This window comes from Poecilia latipinna, unplaced genomic scaffold, assembly GCF_001443285.1.
Source record: "Poecilia latipinna isolate Pla-1442-1.1 unplaced genomic scaffold, P_latipinna-1.0 Scaffold154, whole genome shotgun sequence".
Taxonomy (NCBI): domain Eukaryota; kingdom Metazoa; phylum Chordata; class Actinopteri; order Cyprinodontiformes; family Poeciliidae; genus Poecilia; species Poecilia latipinna.
In genome coordinates this window covers 133,128-149,904 of record NW_015112770.1, presented here as the reverse complement: position 1 = coordinate 149,904, position 16,777 = coordinate 133,128, and the positions used below count along the sequence as shown (strand labels likewise).

General features: G+C 47.0%; 3 protein-coding genes across 7 annotated transcripts in view; 1 reads left to right on the top strand and 2 right to left on the bottom strand.

Moving 5' to 3' along the window:
- Positions 1–16,777, top strand: part of LOC106945640 (KH domain-containing, RNA-binding, signal transduction-associated protein 1-like) — a 32,585-nt gene that overhangs the window by 11,815 nt on the left and 3,993 nt on the right. For 2 of the 4 annotated variants that reach the window (XR_001424602.1, XR_001424603.1), the window contains exons 6-11: positions 139–379; positions 582–649; positions 934–992; positions 1,306–1,335; positions 2,596–2,789; positions 4,930–4,991. Coding sequence is in view for 2 of the 4 variants with exons in the window: in XM_015029466.1 (XP_014884952.1) it covers positions 139–379; positions 582–649; positions 934–992; positions 1,306–1,335; positions 2,596–2,702 (505 nt within the window). In the remaining 2 variants the exon portion in view is untranslated. Of the gene's footprint in view, positions 1–138; positions 380–581; positions 650–933; positions 993–1,305; positions 1,336–2,595; positions 2,943–4,929; positions 4,992–16,777 lie in introns of those variants that run through there. The other 2 variants (XM_015029466.1, XM_015029468.1) reach the window with 2 other exon arrangements.
- Positions 7,023–11,712, bottom strand: bnipl (BCL2 interacting protein like). 2 transcript variants are annotated; one of them, XM_015029464.1, is made up of 9 exons: positions 10,747–11,712; positions 9,246–9,326; positions 8,959–9,008; positions 8,655–8,876; positions 8,402–8,584; positions 8,170–8,272; positions 7,953–8,084; positions 7,795–7,881; positions 7,023–7,278 (listed from the first exon to the last, which is right to left on the bottom strand). In XM_015029464.1, the coding sequence occupies exons 1-9, from the start codon at positions 10,905–10,907 to the stop codon at positions 7,176–7,178; spliced, it is 1,122 nt and encodes a 373-aa protein (XP_014884950.1). In that variant the 5' UTR covers positions 10,908–11,712; the 3' UTR covers positions 7,023–7,175. The 2 variants fall into 2 exon arrangements, with proteins under 2 accessions (XP_014884950.1, XP_014884951.1); XM_015029465.1 differs by having other exon boundaries at positions 10,518–10,838.
- prune (prune exopolyphosphatase) lies at positions 11,837–16,454 on the bottom strand. The gene is made up of 9 exons (XM_015029463.1): positions 16,219–16,454; positions 15,462–15,569; positions 15,149–15,351; positions 14,903–15,087; positions 14,612–14,770; positions 14,454–14,545; positions 14,187–14,345; positions 12,329–12,419; positions 11,837–12,258 (listed from the first exon to the last, which is right to left on the bottom strand). The coding sequence occupies exons 1-9, from the start codon at positions 16,255–16,257 to the stop codon at positions 12,050–12,052; spliced, it is 1,245 nt and encodes a 414-aa protein (XP_014884949.1). The 5' UTR covers positions 16,258–16,454; the 3' UTR covers positions 11,837–12,049.

Sequence of the window (16,777 nt, the reverse complement as noted above, 5' to 3'; positions counted from 1 at the left end):
AATGTGCTTTCTCTTTGAAGAAAATAAATGAAGTAGTCTGTTTAAAAGGTCCTAAGCAGATAGCCGGGTGACATGTTGGCTGGATTGAACCTCATGCAGAAAGCCATGTGTGTTCACTTTGACCTCGTTTCCCTCCAGGGGGAGAGGGATGCCTCCTCACGGTGTTGCGGCCAGAGGAGGTGTGACTCGAGGAGGCCCAGCCAGGGGCGGAGCAGTGAGGGGCGCCCCCGCAGGCAGAGGAGGACTTCCTACTGCCCCCGCCAGAGGGGCCGTGGCACCACGCGCCAGACCCCCGGCTGGCGGCCCGCCTCAGAGGATGGCGCCGCCTCCTGCTCACCAGCACACAGCTGGCGCCGGTGCAGAGAACTACGACGAATACGTAAGTTGTTTCTAATCCTTCAACTCCTAATTTTTTCCAACAGCTAGCTTTAAGTCGACGGCGCGCTAGTGAGCAGTTCTAGATGTCAGCATAAGGGATCGTGTCAGCTTTACTGTCGGGATGTTTTCCAGGGGACATCTTGACACTCAGGATCGGTGAACAAGCCCCCCTCAAATCTCTCTCTGTTTCTTCTGGTCTCCAGGGTTACGACGAGAGCTACACAGACACAGCCTACGAGTCTTACGACAGCTATTACAGCCAGCCGCAGGCGTAAGTGAATCAGACGACTCTAAGGTTTTCACCTGCTTCTCACATCAGCCACGTTTGCTCTGCATCACACTGGGAAACATCAGAAGTACAGTTTCAGTTCTTCATGTGGTATTTAGGAAGACCTGATTGAGCTCAGATGTTGTCTGATGGAGCACTGAGATTAGAGCTCATTTGTAAAAGACAAATATCATCTCCCTGGTTATTGCAGTCAGCAACTAGTGATGTTATGCAGAGATAAAACATTCATTTCTCAACCGTTTCATTTCTCTTTTTGCAACTACCAGAGAACCAGAATATTACGACTATGGACACGGAGAGACGACCGAGTCGTACGAGTCATACGGTAAGAGCCGACCTCTCTGAGCCGAGATCGCTTTAGTCGTTTAGTTCCAGTGAAAAATCAAAGCTGGTGCAGAGCCTTGCTATAAACCTGAATGTATTTTATTTGGGATTTATGTAATAGACCATAACAGTAGTGCTAGTGTAGCAAGAAAATCCTCCGTTTTGTTTTTAAGAAATGGAAATCTGAATTGTGGTATACTGGAGTGCAGATCCTAAATCGTGTTAATGTTTGATTTCTGCCATACAAAGAGTTTAATGTTGGTCTCATGTGAACACAGCAGCTTCTAACTCTAGTTTACTTTGTATCTGGATAGAACATGAGGAGATATGGCAAAGCCCCTGGGGTATGAAAACTTTATCAAAACGCTGTATATGTGGGTGGCTTGTTGTTTGGATCATGGTGAATAATATCTGGTGTCGGGTTGAAATTTTGTCTATTTTTCTCGGCTGGATTAGTATAAAAGAAGAAACTGTCCATCAATCCATTTGTCTTTTCCTGGATTCCTTATCCTCCTTCCAGTTAATGTTTGAAGGTTTAACTTTGAAAATTTGCCCATTATATCAAAAATCTTAAATAACTTCCTTCTGAACTTTACCTAAAATTATTTTGGGACAAATTTGATGCTGTGAATCTTTACTTGGTGGTGGTGGTGTTTTTTTTTTTTGGCCTTTCTCAACTTGGCTCTACTCCACCCAGTCCAGGTGGTTTTTCATTACTGTTGACCACCAAGCAGCTTTGGTCAGCGAGGTTGTTGTGGGCAACCACCAGAATCTGAAAAGTAGTGCAATGACAAACGCAACACAACGGTTGACATGGAGAATCTGTACATGGTTCATCCCCCCCCAATTCAACCTAAAACATGACAAAAACAAATTAGGTAGTTTTTTTTTTTTTTTTTTTTTTTTTTAAAGCTAAATTAGGAACGCGTATTACAAAAAAAGACTCCCCTTTATGTATATTTAAATTAAATTATGGCACAAACTCTGGGCGTGTTACGTTTTCACTTAGCACTTTATAAACTGCCCAAGTCTCATCATGGATGTGTGTCTTATTTAGAGACTTTAGTCATTGAGTCTTTGAGATCTGATGATCTTACCATGAACAAACTTCTGCTGGTACTTTCAGCACAGCTGGATTTACATAGCTGAACTATGGATGGACATTTTTTCATTTAGGTTTTAAAAACGGAAAACAAACTAAACAAAACTCTTATTTCCTTTTTGCGATTTTATTTTGAAATGGAAAAACCCAATAACGAACCACGCACTGGTTGTGAATGTTGGGTGTTCTGCTTGGTCTGCTAAAAGACTCCAGATCTGCTCAATAGTTGTTAGTTTTTGGAAATTGTTTGGGAATCACTCACTGGTTGCATCACCCACAGTGACTCCACCCACTACCAACCACTGACCAATAGTCTTCTGATGTTACATTTTATGACCAACTCTTCACTCTTGGATTCCCAAAAAGTAACTGTTACCATGTAGCCGTTGCTAGTAGAAACCCCCTACAGCCATGTAGAGTGGAGCCGTGCCAGTGTTAAAGGGCCATTTGTGCGTTTGAACCATTTGATGTTGACTTTATTTTCTGTCTACTTCCTGTCCAGCCCAGGACGACTGGAACGGCACCCAGCGGACGGCTCCAGGGAAAGCGCCTCCCCCCTCTAGAGGCGGCAGCACGGCTTACCGGGAGCACCCCTACCGACAGTACTGAAGTGAAACGGACCCTCTCCACCCTTAGTGTTGCCCCGATAAATCGCCCGTTACCACGGCAGCTCTCGCTTTATCAAGCCTGACAAAAGTAATTGTCCGTTTTGTCTTTGGGTTGGTCTTTTTATTTTTATTTTTGTTTTTGGTTTCCCCCTTTCACTGGACTTCTACCCGACAGAGCCAATTGGGAACTGGAAATTGGAACTGTTTTTTCCAGATTTGACCACAAACCCATCCCCTACTCTCACCCTCTTTTTGTCATACTTCCTGTCCAGCCAACCAAAGTGGCTTTTCGATTGGTCAGAGAGGATTCGTGGGCACCTTGTCAAGCTTCCATTTTGGTTATTTTCTTTTTTTTTTTCTTTCCTGCTGTATTTTTTTCCTCCCCCCTCTTTGGCTTTTTTGCATTGTTTCTGTTTCTCAATGTTTGGGAATAGTTAGTTCTCGTAGAATTAGTGGCTCAAGAACTAATTGTCTAAAGAATCAGTTTTAATTGTTTTAAATATAAAGCACCTGTTAAGGGTCAGTTGCAGATTCCCACTTAGGCTACATTTCAAAATTCTGTTAATATAGCCTATTATTAAATGACCTTTTAACCCTTTCTTTCTTTTAAATCCTGTAATATCTAAACCAAAACAACAAAAAAAATCCTAAATTAAGTTTAAGGCTAAAGCAAAGTTAATGGAATCGGTGCAATTCATTCTCTATAATTGTTTGTTTTTAAATAGTTCTAAAACAATTGTCCAATTAGCCTTAGGCAGCAATATTTGTTATTGTGCGTAGAGTTTTGAAATATAGCCCTAATAGACACTGTTGAGATGGACTGTCCTCATATCCTCATTTTTTTTTAAATCTAAAAAAGAAAAATAAAATAATTGTTTTTAATGAGAATCTGGCTGGTAAATGGTAATTTAAACGCAGTTCAGGTCTTCATTGTGATTTGATTCTATACAAACTGCATGCACAAAGTCCAAAAAAAAGAAGAAAAAAAAAGAAGGATTGGGACAAAAATCTCCACATGGGTCTTCTCTTCCTGTAGAGAAGGGATCCTGCAGCTCAATCCGAACTCTTGTACATATTTTAAAAATATCCTAATTGTACTTACTCTGCCACTAGTATCTGTACCCTCTCCATTAAAAATGCATTATGCTCCATGTGTAAGCTTGGCTAAATAGGTTACTAAATCTGTCCAAAAGATGTTTTTTGCAGCAGTTTGTCAATAAAGCTTAGTTTTTTGTTTTTTATGAAACCTTAACTGGCTTTATTTGTCTCCTGTCCTGTTAAAAAAAACAACAACATGGTTTTAAACAAGCAGTCAGATGTAGCTGGTTTTCCCCTTTTGTTTCCTTCTTCAAAAGCGCTTTTTAAATCTAAATGAATGTATTGACGTCTGGAGGCTTTAACCGTACTAAATGATGTCTTGACTGATTATCAAAAGAGCACAACTTATTCTCTCTCTCTCTTTCTATACTTTTTAAAAAGGAGCCAGAGGTAAGACCTCTAAAATAACCTGGATAGCTTCCTAATGTGTATAGAGTTCTAAAGCATTGAATGCCTGGGTATGTATAAGACTTTTTCAATCCTTATACCTGTGGTCGTAATCGTCAATGAGAATTTGCTTTCAGAGCCGCTTGAAAATTAACTGAATTCAAACCACCATTCAGGTCTAGGCCTCGTTGTCATGAACGATGCTGGCGCGATGGCTACTTTAGTAGAGAGTAATGGCAGTGCAATGGAGAGGATGCTTATAACCTAGACAACTCCACTGTAAAGGTAACCTAACCCTAAATGTTTAATTATTAATTTCTTAGTGTGTTTTATCCTTTGACATAAACCTTTTGACATAAAAAAATATTCTTACAATCATGAGTACAAAAAAAAATCAGTTCAAAAGTAAAGAGGAGAAAAAAAGTAACTTCCAACATCATACACTTTTTTTAATGGACAAAAATAATTTGTTTTTTTTTGTTTGTTTCTATCAAAATATGTCAGGGTAGTGTTAAAAATGAACAGAGCCAAATCTTCTGCTGTTTACTTTTTCTTTGCTGTGTAAAGGTTGTTTACTGTAGGATTTTTTGACAATGTTTCACCTGTAGAGTTAACTTTAACAAAAAAAGTGAGTTGCATGATTTTATTTTTTCCTGTAGACATTGCATGATATGTTTCAAGTTTTTATTTCTCTCCCAGCGTTTTTAGACGAGGTACTGATTAGCACTTTGTCCTTCCTTCAGGGACGGCTACTGGTCACCGAGCGTCCAGAGAGACGGTCTGCTGGAGACCAACGAGCCTTCAGGTTAGTCTGCTGCTGCATGGTGTCTGTTATATTGCAAATACAAAAGTATTTGTATATGCATGGTTTTTTAAATGTATAAATAGCGTAAAGATGGAAGTTTTTATTGAAATGAGCAAAATAGTCAGATGTTTGTAAGTATAGGGACATGTAAATCATAAAGGAACAAATGTTTATTGCATTATTATGACACAGGCCTACAATTTTACATTTTTAGGGTGTAGATTTTCTTTTTTTGTAGTTTTTGCTCTGCATTCATTCATTCAACCTTTTATGTAACCAGGATTAAACTCCTTGAGGTCAAATATCTGTTGTACAAGAGTGTCCTCAGAATGATGCAGTTAAATACTGAGCTATAAAAAAGCTCACAACAATATTATTAGCATCATTCAGAAAAAAAGAATAGGTCATAGGTCACGTTCTCCTGCTGTGTACTTGTGAGCAAATGTAGCTGAAAAGCTGTGCCTATTTGTACTACAAATCTAAAGTAAGTGTCGATAAACTAGAAACCTTTCTTTTCCATTTTAATAAAATTAACACCATATCATTCAGAGTAGGTGAAATGTCCCATGGGCCACTGCTCAGACAAGCCTGTTTGATGTTTTAGCACATGCTAGCATGTTTAGCCTCATCATTCCTGCTTTTCCCACTCAAGAAATTGACTGCCATGCAAATATATTCACAGTCCTTCAGATTTATTTATACCACTTCAGGGTTTCCCCCAGTGCATTATAAGCCTGGCGGCCCGCCATGCTTTACTAGCCCCGCCGGCTTGTTTACGTTTCTAGGGGTGAAATTTTTATTTATTTATTTTTTTAAAGCTGGGCTGCAAGTGTCTCTTTTGCTCTGAGCATTTCACTAGCAGAGCAGATTTATTCCTAAATGATAGTTTTATAATAGATAGGTTTATAGTTTATGCATTTAAACCCAACAGCCCGGACCATTCACTCTGCTGGCGCCTCTGCGTTTTGCCTCGCGCTCTGCCGCTGCTTTACCTCAGTGGGACCGCGCGCTCCTCCTTTAGCTCAAACTGGACACAGGCTGACCTGTATCAACTTACTGTGAGGTATTGGAGAACTCTAGGTAAGAGTTTAAAACCCGCCACGTTAGCTCTGGTTGCGCAGCTCTATGTGAACCGCAGGAATAACTTGTAGCGAATTCAGAGGTGCGTTGTGGAGCGGTGAGAATGATTTATCTTTGTGAACGAACAATTATATGGGGCGTTTCCATCTCAACATGCTGCCCAGCGTGTGGCTCTGTGTCTGTCTTCCCTGTAAAGTTCATGTCTGTGGTCCCGGTTGGCCGGAGCGTTTGTGGATAACGAGCAGCGCTAACCTCATCATGCAGGTTCAGCCCGGTGAGGAGCTTTAACGCTCTCCTCGGAGTCACGCATCACGCTGATTTTATATTATTTTATTATTATTTTTAGTGTTATTTTTCAGTTAAACGATGCATCAAACCATATCAAATGCGTTGTCTACTTAGAGTTAATGCGCGCGGCCGCACGGAGATCTGAGAAACTCGTCCCATAAACTCGACCAACCAGAATATTTTCTGTGACGCTTATTAAAAACTCAACAGACACGAAATGGAAGAGCTACTAAAGCCACATTAGCAGCAGTGAATTAAATCTACCGTTTGTTGCGCATTTCTGCGTAGTGCAGCAGATTTAACTGATCATTCAGGGCCGGTCCAAGGCTGTATGAGGCCTGGAGCAGACTTTGATTAAGGGGTCCCTTTTGTTGCTAAAAATATCAGCACCTCTAACAACTTCTGTGTTAGATTTAGTGAAATATGGGAGAAGGGAGTAGTTTAATTGGCCAGCCTAAAAAGCAATAAGTTATAATCGCGAGACATTTTTTACAATAAATGATAAACGATGCAGCAAAGGCTTCACACCTAGTTGACATGACAAAATCAGTCATATCTACTATTCGGTCCTTGGAGGAATTAGCTTTCTATTATGTCTCTCACTCAACTAAAATGGCAAATTCATTTTGAAATAGCCTTGTGGATCCAAACCCCCCNAGCGGTAGCTCAGCGACAGCTCAGCGTTAGCTCAGCGACAGTTCAGCGTTAGCTCAGCGACAGCTCAGCGACAGCTCAGCGTTAGCTCAGCGACAGTTCAGCGTTAGCTCAGCGTTAGCTCAGCGACAGTTCAGCGTTAGCACAGGAATGTTTCAGCCCTTACTGTCGGATTGCCTCTGGGATCTGCAGCCTGTCTGTGGGGACGAACTGCGACAGCTGCTCCAGGTTCTGAACGAAGCGAATCTTCCTGCTAAATTTGTCACTATGGAAAACAGGTGAGGTCAGAGGTCACAGAAATTTCTCTGATCATGGTGCCAGGATGGTAATAGACACATTTTGGCTCACTGAAGAGATTTTTAGCGTTTGGCCTGATTTACTGCGTGTCTGTGTGGGATCAGTGTGTGGAACAAGTGTGTGTGGGACCAGTTTGTGGGACCAGTGTGCGTGTGGGACTGGTGTGTTTGTGGGACCAGCCTGTGGGACCGGTGTGTTTGTGGGACCAGTCTGTGGGACCAGTGTGTGTGTGACCAGTTTTTGGACCAGCCTGTGGGACCGGTGTGTGGGGCCAGTCTGTGGGACCAGAGTGTGTTGGACCAGTGTGTGTGTGACCAGTTTTTGAGACCAGCCTGTGGGACCAGTGTGTATGTGGGACGAGTTTGTGGGACCAGTGTGTGTGTGGAATCAATGTGTGTGTGGGACGAGTTTGTGGGACCAGTGTGTGTGTGGGACCAGTGTGTGGGACCAGTGTGTGTGTGGGACCAGTGTGTGCGCTGCAGACCTGATGAAGGGTTTGACCAGTGTGATCAGAGCCTTGATGTACCAGGCCGGATGCACCACCAGCAGGCCCTTCAGGTCCTTCTTCAACCTGCACAGAAACACCTGCTGAGCAACTAGCTCCACCCGTCCGCACCGCCCTGCTAGAGGAATCCATCCTACCTCCTGTCGATGGAGGTGTAGCACTGGTGGAGCCACTTGATGGCTGGCAGCTTGTTCCTGGGAGCCATGGCGCACAGGTAGACCAGCAGGTAGTTCTCTGAAACCATCAGGTCCAGCGTTCCCACGATGTACCTGCGGGAGAACGAGAGCCGGGTCACCTGTCCATCCAGGTGGGCTTCTGTCATGCGCTGCTCCGTGACTCCACACCCAAACATACCTGAACAGGTTCTCCATGACATACTCATAGTCCTCCACTGTGTTTTCCGGCAGGTAACAGGAAGTGAACAGAATTATGGCGTTCATCCCGTCTCCATAGTAACCTGCCAATGACAGGTAATTTCCCTTATCGTCACGGTGAACACAGAAATTGATCTGATGCTTAAGGCTTCTACAGGTGTGCTCCATGGTTGTTCCAGGTGTGTTGCAGGTGTTCATGTGTGACCTCTGACCTCCATGTGACAGGACCTGCAGGTATGGCTCCAGGACGCTCATGTTGACCTGGTACTCCTGTCCAGATATGGAGAACCGCCTCCACCGGCGGCCATGTTGGTCCACCTGGTCCAGCTCCATCAGACCCTCGCTGGGCTCCGCCACGCCCACGGACCGCCCCCGCCCCATCTCAGGCAGGTCGTCTGTCAGGAAGAGGTCAGAAATCACCATCTGAGCAGCGGATCCTTTAGCTCCGCCTCCCCGCCGCCTCACCTTCCCACTCCAGGTCGTGCACGCCGTCCGGCAGCGTCCCCGACTCGCTGCCGGACGGCGTCTCCAGCGCCTCCAGGTTGATGTCCAGCGACGGCGAGTCGTCCGGCGTCCCGGAAAGCGCCGCTGCCGAAAAGCTGTCGCTGTTCGGGTCGCTGAGGGCCGGCGCCGTCAGCCGCTTCCTGGCCCCTCCCCCGCCCGACGGGGCCAGGCTGATGGGCGTGGCTAAAGAGAAGTTTGATCGGGTTTGATTTGGTTCGGTTCAATGGATTGATGGCGTCCATTTGGACCGGAACCAGAGACTCACCTGAGTCTGCAGAGCCTCCTGCTTGACCCTCAGTATCCTCTGGGAGCGGCCTGAAGACCGGGACAGAACAGAACAGCAGCAGAACCCGGTTCAGTAAAACCAGTGAAGGTTCTGGAGGGTTTCATGTGATAATGCTGATCAGAACCTTCAGAACCGTCCTTAATTCTGGTTTTGCTGGAAGGTTCTTCCTGCCCACTGTCACCACATGCTTGCTCAGCTTGTGGCAGTCATCTGGCCTGAAGCTGAGTAAGCGGGCCGGTTCTGGTTCTGCTGGAGGCGGGGCTTACCTGGGGAAGCCGTCGTCCAGCCACTCCTCCCTCAGCTCCATGTCCTGGATGCTGCCGGGCTGTGGGGTTTCCTCAGCCGCCCTGCAGGGGCCGAACACACAGTTAACGTGCAGGTGATGATGTCACAGAGAAAGCTCTCTGATTGGTCCATTTCCTAAGAAACAATCCAGTCACAGAGTCCCTTCTCTGATTGGATAACTGGGTCAACATGTTCAGAACCAGGCAGGTTCTACTGGTCCAGTAAACCCAGAACCAGAACCACAGAAAATAAAAAGCATGAAACCAGGAAGGAAGCAACATCTGAGTAGCTGGACCTAAGCTGACCGTGCTGGACCGGACCCAGTAACCCAGCTCACTGACCGACCCGACCTGATCCAGCTGTCCCTCCATCTGTCCATCAAGGACATTTATCCCCAGAGGAACTGGTGTCCCCACATGCGATCCACTGGACCACCCGGTACCAGGACTCACTCCTGACCTGATGGTTCTGTGGAACCGACCCAGTCCGGTTTTCCAGGTGAGAAGCTTTTCTGGCTCAGGTGAAACGTCACCCAGCAGGAACCGGCCTGACTGCTCACACCGACACACCTGAGCAGGTGAGGGCGGGGCCTATTGTTCCTGTGAGGCCCAGCCAGGTGAGAGCTTCATGTTTCCGTCACGCTGCCTTCAGGGTCCGGCTGGGAAAAACCCACGTGTTAAGGGGGCGGGGCTTAACACCTGAGACAGTCAAAACAATAGAAACGAGTCAGTCAGAGGACAGGTGGACCTGGACTAGATGCACCTGTCGGCTCATGTCCAGGTGTCCCAGAGGACGAGTCGTCCTCAGGTGTGAGGGGAAACTGCTCTGGACCGTCAGGGACTTGTGGAGGATTTCACTGGACTGGAAAGGCTCTGCAGGTTCTGGAGGTTCTAGAGTCGAGGAAACAATGACCCGATTCCACTCTGACCCGACGCCTAGAGCGCCGGGTCCAGAACCACAGTTCTGATCACGGTGTAAACCGGACCTGAACCAATCAGGAGCTGACTTTCCAAACAGTGACATCATCTACACCGACCCGGTCCTTCTGCTGAGGACTAGAACCGGATCTTTCCTCAGCCTGGTCCTGTCTCTGAACCAGAACCGGATCAGAACTGAGGCAGTGAAGCCTTTGCTGACAGACGGGAAGAACCGGCGCCGGACAGAAACATGACTTCCTCTGTGAGCAGGAACAGGAAGCACACACACACACACACACTGAGGTTCTGCTGCGGTCCGGTCAGAACCGGGCTCACCTGTCCTCGGTGGTCCCGTCCATCTGCCCAGCGGGGGAGCTCATGATGTCACAGTGATGTCACGGAGTCTTCTGCTCTGCATGTATGACCGGCTGCCGATGTGTGTGTGTGCGTGTGTGTGTGTGTGTGTGTGTGTGTGTTCCTCCTTCTCTCTCTCTCCTGTCTGACTCGTCCAGCAGGTCCGTCTGCATCGCAGGGCAGAGCTGCTCTCTGATTGGTTCAGGCTCACCTGGTCGGTGCAGACAGGTGAGGTGGGGTGCTGCAGGAGGAGCTGCAGGGTCCTAAAGCCTGCTGGCACCGGTTCCGTTCTCCAGCTGGGTCCGGAAACTTCCTGTTCAGATGTTCTGGTTCTGGTTGGATTCCAGACCCAGAATGTCCGGTCCAGAACATCAAGAACAATGACCAGACAGAACCAGCACATGTTCTGGTCCGAAGGTTCTGGTTTCTGCTGCAGCTCAACCGGATCCGGGTCAGAACATTCTGCTGCAGTCCTGGTTGGTTCTGGTTCTGTGCCACTGAGATTGGGTCTGGTGAGGTTCTGCAGCCAGATCAGGTGGACTGAGGTCGAATGTTGACTCAGCTGGGGGTGTGGACCTGGTCCTGGGTCTGCAGGTGAAGCAGAGCTTTCACCTGATTGGTTCTTATCGGGTCAGGTGGTTCTGGGGCTCAGAGGTCAGCAGGTCAAACTGCTGCAGATGGAAACAAACCGTCACTGGAGGGAAAGGGGCCACTTCTTGTCATAGCTTCCTCTTTGTGTTTCACAATAAAAGCCTCCTCCCTGGCTCATTGTGAAACGTTCTGCGGTTCTGGACAGGAACAGGAAGTAGCTCTCACTGAGACACAACGATCCTCCACAGAACCCAGAAAGACCCGGTTCTGGCTGGTGGTGAACCGGCTCATCTATTGAAACCAAACTGGCCAATCAGAGTGCAGATCTGGAGCTGCAGAGAAACTATGATCCAATAAAAAGACGTTTCTCTGAGATGAGCCAAAACCAGAACCAAGGTTCTTCTCGGGTAGAGGTCAAACAGAACCACCCACATACTGCTTTAGAACTTCTAACATGTGGCAGGCATTTATTGTGAAGGAACTGATCTCAGACTTTTATTGTGGCAGGTTTTCTTAGTCCTTGTGTTTAGAAATGGGGTCCAGCTGACCCCACACAGTAAAACTTGTATCATTTGCACACACAAGGGTTGAGAACCAACCTGCCATGCTTTTATTGTTGTGACCAGAGTTCTGAGATGAACTCGAACTTCCAGTCGTATTTGAATGGAACTTCCTGAAAAATAAACGTTTTAAAAACAAGAAATAAAGGCTTTTATTTTGAAAAGTTTCTTTAATTCCTGAAATAATGGCTTTTATTCTGGAGGTTTGGGATAGAACGTCTCTCCGCTGCTCTTTGGCCGATCCAGTAGGTTCTGTTGGACCCGCCAGATTGATGAGAGATTAAAAAAGTTCTTGACCATAATTTGTGTTCTGATGCTGCATCTTCATTTTCCAGAGATGTTGCCGTGGTAACAGAGGTGAGGTCAGAGGTTATCAAACTTGCTCCGCAGCTCCTCAATGGTGATGCGCGGCAGGCCGCCGTCCAGAGGGCAGCCGTCCACCAGGCTGTTCGTGGGCGTGGGCGGCACCGCCGGCTCCTCCTCCGCGTCTCCTAGGCAACCAGCGCCATCACACTCCCTCAGGAAGTCCTGGACCAGGGGGAGGAGCTTCTTCCTGGACGCCAGCACGTTACCTGGCAACCATACACAGATGTTACCACCTCAAGCTCCGCCCCTGCCTGGGGAGCCAGGTGAAGGCCTCACCTTGATGGAACGCTGAGATCAGAGGGTGGGGGCAGGGGGCGGGGCTGAGGCCAAGGGTGGGGCTCTGGGCCCGCTGCAGGTAGCTGCTCACCTGGAGGAAAGGCTCATGGTTGGCATGGCAGCCACAACTAGCAGAGACTACAACAGTACTGATGGAGAACTACAACTACCATGTTCTCATAGTGATACTACTACAGGGTTTCCCCCAGTGTATTATAAGCCTGGCGGCCCGCCATGCTTTACTAGCCCCGCCGCCAGGCTAAGGGTTGCTTGTTTACGTTACTAGGAAAGGAAAAAAATATATATATATATATATTTTTTTTTTTTAAAGCTGGGCTGCAAGCGTCTCTGTTGCTCTTAGCATTTCACTAGCAGAGCAGATTTATCCTAAAGGATAGGTTTATAATAGGTTTATAGTTTATGCATTTAAAGCCGACAGCGCGGACCAATCACAGCTGGCGCCTCCTTTCACTCAAACTGGACTCAGGCTGACCTGTTGGATATTTACATCAACCTACTGTGAGGAATTATGATCCTTTGGAGAACTCTAGGTAGGAGTTTAAAACCCGCCGCGTAGCTCTGGTTGCAGCTCAACGTGAACCGCAGGAATAACTTGTAGCGAATTCAGAGGTGCGTTGTGGAGCGGTGAGAATGATTTATCTTTGTGAACGAACAATTCTATACATCTCAACATGCTGCCCAGCATGTGGCTCTGTGTCTGTCTTCCCTGTAAAGTCTGTCTGTGGTCCCGGTTGGCCGGAGCGTTTGTGGATAACGAGCAGCGCTAACCTGATCATGCAGGTTCAGCCCGATGAGGAGCTTTCGCGCTCTCCTCGGAGTCACGCATCACGCTGATTTTATATTATTTTATTATTATTTTTCCGGTTACACGATGCATCAAACCATATCAAATGCGTTGTCTACTTAGATTTAATACTCGCGGCCGCACGGAGATCTGAGAAACTCGTCCCATAAACTCGACCAACCAGAATAGTTTCTGTGACGCTTATTAAAAACTCAAAATGAAAGAGCTACTAAAGCCACATTAGCAGCATTGAATTAAATCTCCCGTTTGTTGTGCATCTCTGGTAGTGCAGCAGATTACCTCATCATGCAGGGCCGGTGCAAGGCTGTATGGGGCCTTGAGCAGAATCTGACTTAGGGGCCCCTTTTGTTGCTAAAAATATCAGCACCTCTAACAGTTTCTGTGTTAGATTTAGTGAAATATGGGAGAAGGGAGTAGTTTAATTGGCCAGCCTAAAAAGCAATAAGTTATAATCGCAGTTTACTAATTTGTATTTGTAAATTCAAAGATTAAACTCACAGCATCAGATAGTTGCTATGGTAACGAAACAATCTAACTATGAATATTGTTCTTTGAAGTTTTACAAAGTAAACTTGCCAGCTCCTTAAAATCTTGTATTTAAATGTTAAACAATTTAAAATCATTTAATTTATGTATGCCTAAACAATTGAATAAAGTTTAACAGCATTGATCATCTCAATAAACAAGCGTTACATTTATGTATCTGTGGTCTGTTTTAATATATTAGCGTTTATGGGGCCCCTGAAGCTCTTGGGGGCCCAACGGAGCTGCTGACTTAATTTGGATTAAACAGAAGTGCAAATTTGTTGTTTTTAGACTAGTTGTGGGTTTAAATGGCATTTCACTCGAGATCTTTTCCTGTAACATAATTACACAGTAATACTTTTACATTTCCTGTCAACTTAACGTCTTTTAATACAAAACACGGTGGACCGACTCAACGCCCCGACCACCGGGCTTAGCAAGTTTTCTGGGGGAAACCCTGTACTACGATACTACTATGATACTTCCAGTGTGTGGTACATGAGGTACCTGCTCCCTGCAGGTACTGCTGTGGCTGAACACAGCGAGCTCTCTGATTGGCTCCTCTCTCTCAGTGAAGGAGATCGTCATCATAAGCAGCAAATCAAATCCAGACTTGTGACAGAAAGCTGAAAGCTGCTCCTCCAACTCCGCCGTCTGCAGCAGCTCCTGGAACACAAGGGAGGGAAAGTGCTGCAACAGGACCCCCTGCTGGCACACACACGGTACTGCTGCTGTGTATTGGAGGTACTTCTGTGTGTACAGTTCAGGTGTTACCTCCAGAGTGAGGTAGATGACAGGAATGGCGATGTTGAAACTTCCTGAAACAGCTTTCATGTCTTTTAACAACATCTGCTCCATGTTCAGACCTGCAGACAGAACACTGCTCTAAGTACTAGCAAGCACTGTGAGTACTAGCTAACACTGAGGCTCACCTGAGACGTCCAACTTGGCCTTCTGCAGCTCTTGGAACAGAGCGCCCCTTGGTGGCAGAGAGGGGAATCGCGCCTCTAGCTCAGCAACGTAGCAGCTGTCTTTAGGAGTCACTTTACCTGCAGCGGCAGCCATATTGACGCAGTCCAGCACCACTGTGGCTGCTCACACACACACACAGTTCAGAACAGGTGCTAATCAGATAGACCCTCAGAATCTGGTCAGGCAGTTGTATCCAGGTGTGCATGTATCCAGTAGGTGTGTATCCAGTAGGTGTGTATCCAGATGTGTACCGTAGAGTAGGAGGGCGATTTGCTGGTCCAGGATCTGTGGAGCTTCCTTGATGATGCGTTCGGTTACCAAGGTAGCACAGGATCCCACCATCTCCACAGTAACGGGGCAGGTAGGGGAGGATTTCCTCTCAGCCTGATGGTGGTCAAGCACCTCCACTACTGCCCCCTCCAGGTCAGCATCTGAGCTGCAGGAGAGAGAGGGTCAGAACACAGCTGTGGAGGCGAGGCATTCAGGGCCCTGCTCACCTGGGCAGGACGTTGTGGTCCACCAGGCTGAGCCGCAGGCGGCCGGCGCGCCACAGCGCCCGCAGATCCAGCTGGTCCCGGAACAGCAGCAGGTGTTGCGGCAGAGCAGCGCGGCGCAGCAGGAACACGATGTCGGACCGCAGCACCAGGTCCGACTGCCGGATGTTCATCAGGGGCAGAACCAGCGAGTCACTGCCTGCAGTCTGACACACACACAAACACACACACACACACAAACACACACACACAAACACACACACACAGCGTGACCTCGGCTCACTGAGGCCTGGCAGCTGATTGGGCGACTCCTCACCTTGAACAGGAAGTAGGCAAAGGCCATGGCCGACACCATGGAGTCCACATCACAGGCTTCGTTCCCCAGAACCACGTGGACATCTGGACCGGCCCGGTCCAGGTTCTCCTGCAGAACCGAGACGCAGCAGTCAGAACCAGGACCAGGCCGGAATCTGGTTCTGGTCCGGATGGGATCTCTGGGTTTTAGAAACTTCTGGCCTACTTCATGCAGTCTAAAGGTTCCGTTGAAGTGACTTCTTGATTCTCCAGGTGTGGCTGACCTGGACCGATCAGGTGATTGGTTGCATTTATTGGTGACTTATCAAAGGGACAGTTATCTTATTAGAGCAAACCACAGAAGAAGAATGAAACACTGAACTTTACAGCAACATAAATAAAAAACAAAACGGAATGAAATGTTATAAGACCAATCTATCAAGATAAATAAAAACTCTAGTTTGACTGTATAACGTTTCTATGAAGCAAAATACTGCAAATAAACTTTTTGTATTAATGTTAGTTTTATTAAATACTCTGAATCCTGTTGCAGCTCCAAGAAAACGTTCATGAAGTTTTCGGTTCTGGGATCCCCGCAGTTCGTTTTTAAACCATGACCGGGACTTTTATTTTGAAAGTGACCTGTGTAGGCGGAAGTGACCCCAGCGTATCGGTTTATTACAATAAATCAAACAAAAACAGCCGCTGCGACCCGTTGCAGCTGCTGGACAGCTTCAGCCAAACCTGAGCGGGACCGGGTCGGAGGACGGTTCCGGTACCTGTAGGGTCCGCCGGCAGCTCCGCAGAAACTCCTCCATCTGTGGCAGTTAGCCGTTAGCTTCCAGACGGTACCGCCCCGGTTCTGCTGAAGCGACCGAACCGAGCCGTTAACGGGCACCGCGAGCTCACCTGGCGGCGGGTCCGAACCGGAGCGTGAGCGGGTAAACAGTCCGCTTCAGGAGGGGACCGTTAGCACAGAACAGGGTGAAAGGTCAGGGCGGCTTCACTGACTCGCTCCAGGCTCGGAAAACAGAAACACTCAATTTTACTCTGAGGAACCAGAACATTCTGGAGAACTACTGGACCGACCCAGAACCCGAGCTGCTCAGAACAGGAAGTCGCCTCGCATTAATATTTGTACACAAATTAATATTTGTCAGATAAAATATGTTCAAAACATAAAGTGGTCAGAACCAGAACACAAAAGGTCAGAGGTCAAACTTATAAACATTAGATTCCTCCAGAGCCCAGGGGTGAATACCATAGACATAACATAAGGATAGACCCTCATGGACCGCTCTCACCTATTGTCGCTGACGAGATTTAGGGCGGCCATCT

What these genes read in the sequence shown, in the direction of transcription:
- prune (XM_015029463.1), bottom strand. Translation starts at nt 16,257, where the DNA reads ATGGAGGAGTTTCTGCGGAGCTGCCGGCGGACCCTACAG. An exon ending in AATCGCCCTCCTACTCTACG is followed by an intron (nt 14,771 to 14,902) that starts GTACACATCTGG and finishes GTGTGTGAGCAG; the next exon opens with CCACAGTGGTGCTGGACTGC. An exon ending in GGCCAAGTTGGACGTCTCAG is followed by an intron (nt 14,546 to 14,611) that starts GTGAGCCTCAGT and finishes TTCTGTCTGCAG; the next exon opens with GTCTGAACATGGAGCAGATG.
- bnipl (XM_015029464.1), bottom strand. Translation starts at nt 10,907, where the DNA reads ATGTTCTGGACCGGACATTCTGGGTCTGGAATCCAACCAGAACCAGAA. An exon ending in CACCTGTCTGCACCGACCAG is followed by an intron (nt 9,327 to 10,746) that starts GTGAGCCTGAAC and finishes CGGCCCCTGCAG; the next exon opens with GGCGGCTGAGGAAACCCCAC. An exon ending in TACACCTCCATCGACAGGAG is followed by an intron (nt 7,882 to 7,952) that starts GTAGGATGGATT and finishes GTTTCTGTGCAG; the next exon opens with GTTGAAGAAGGACCTGAAGG.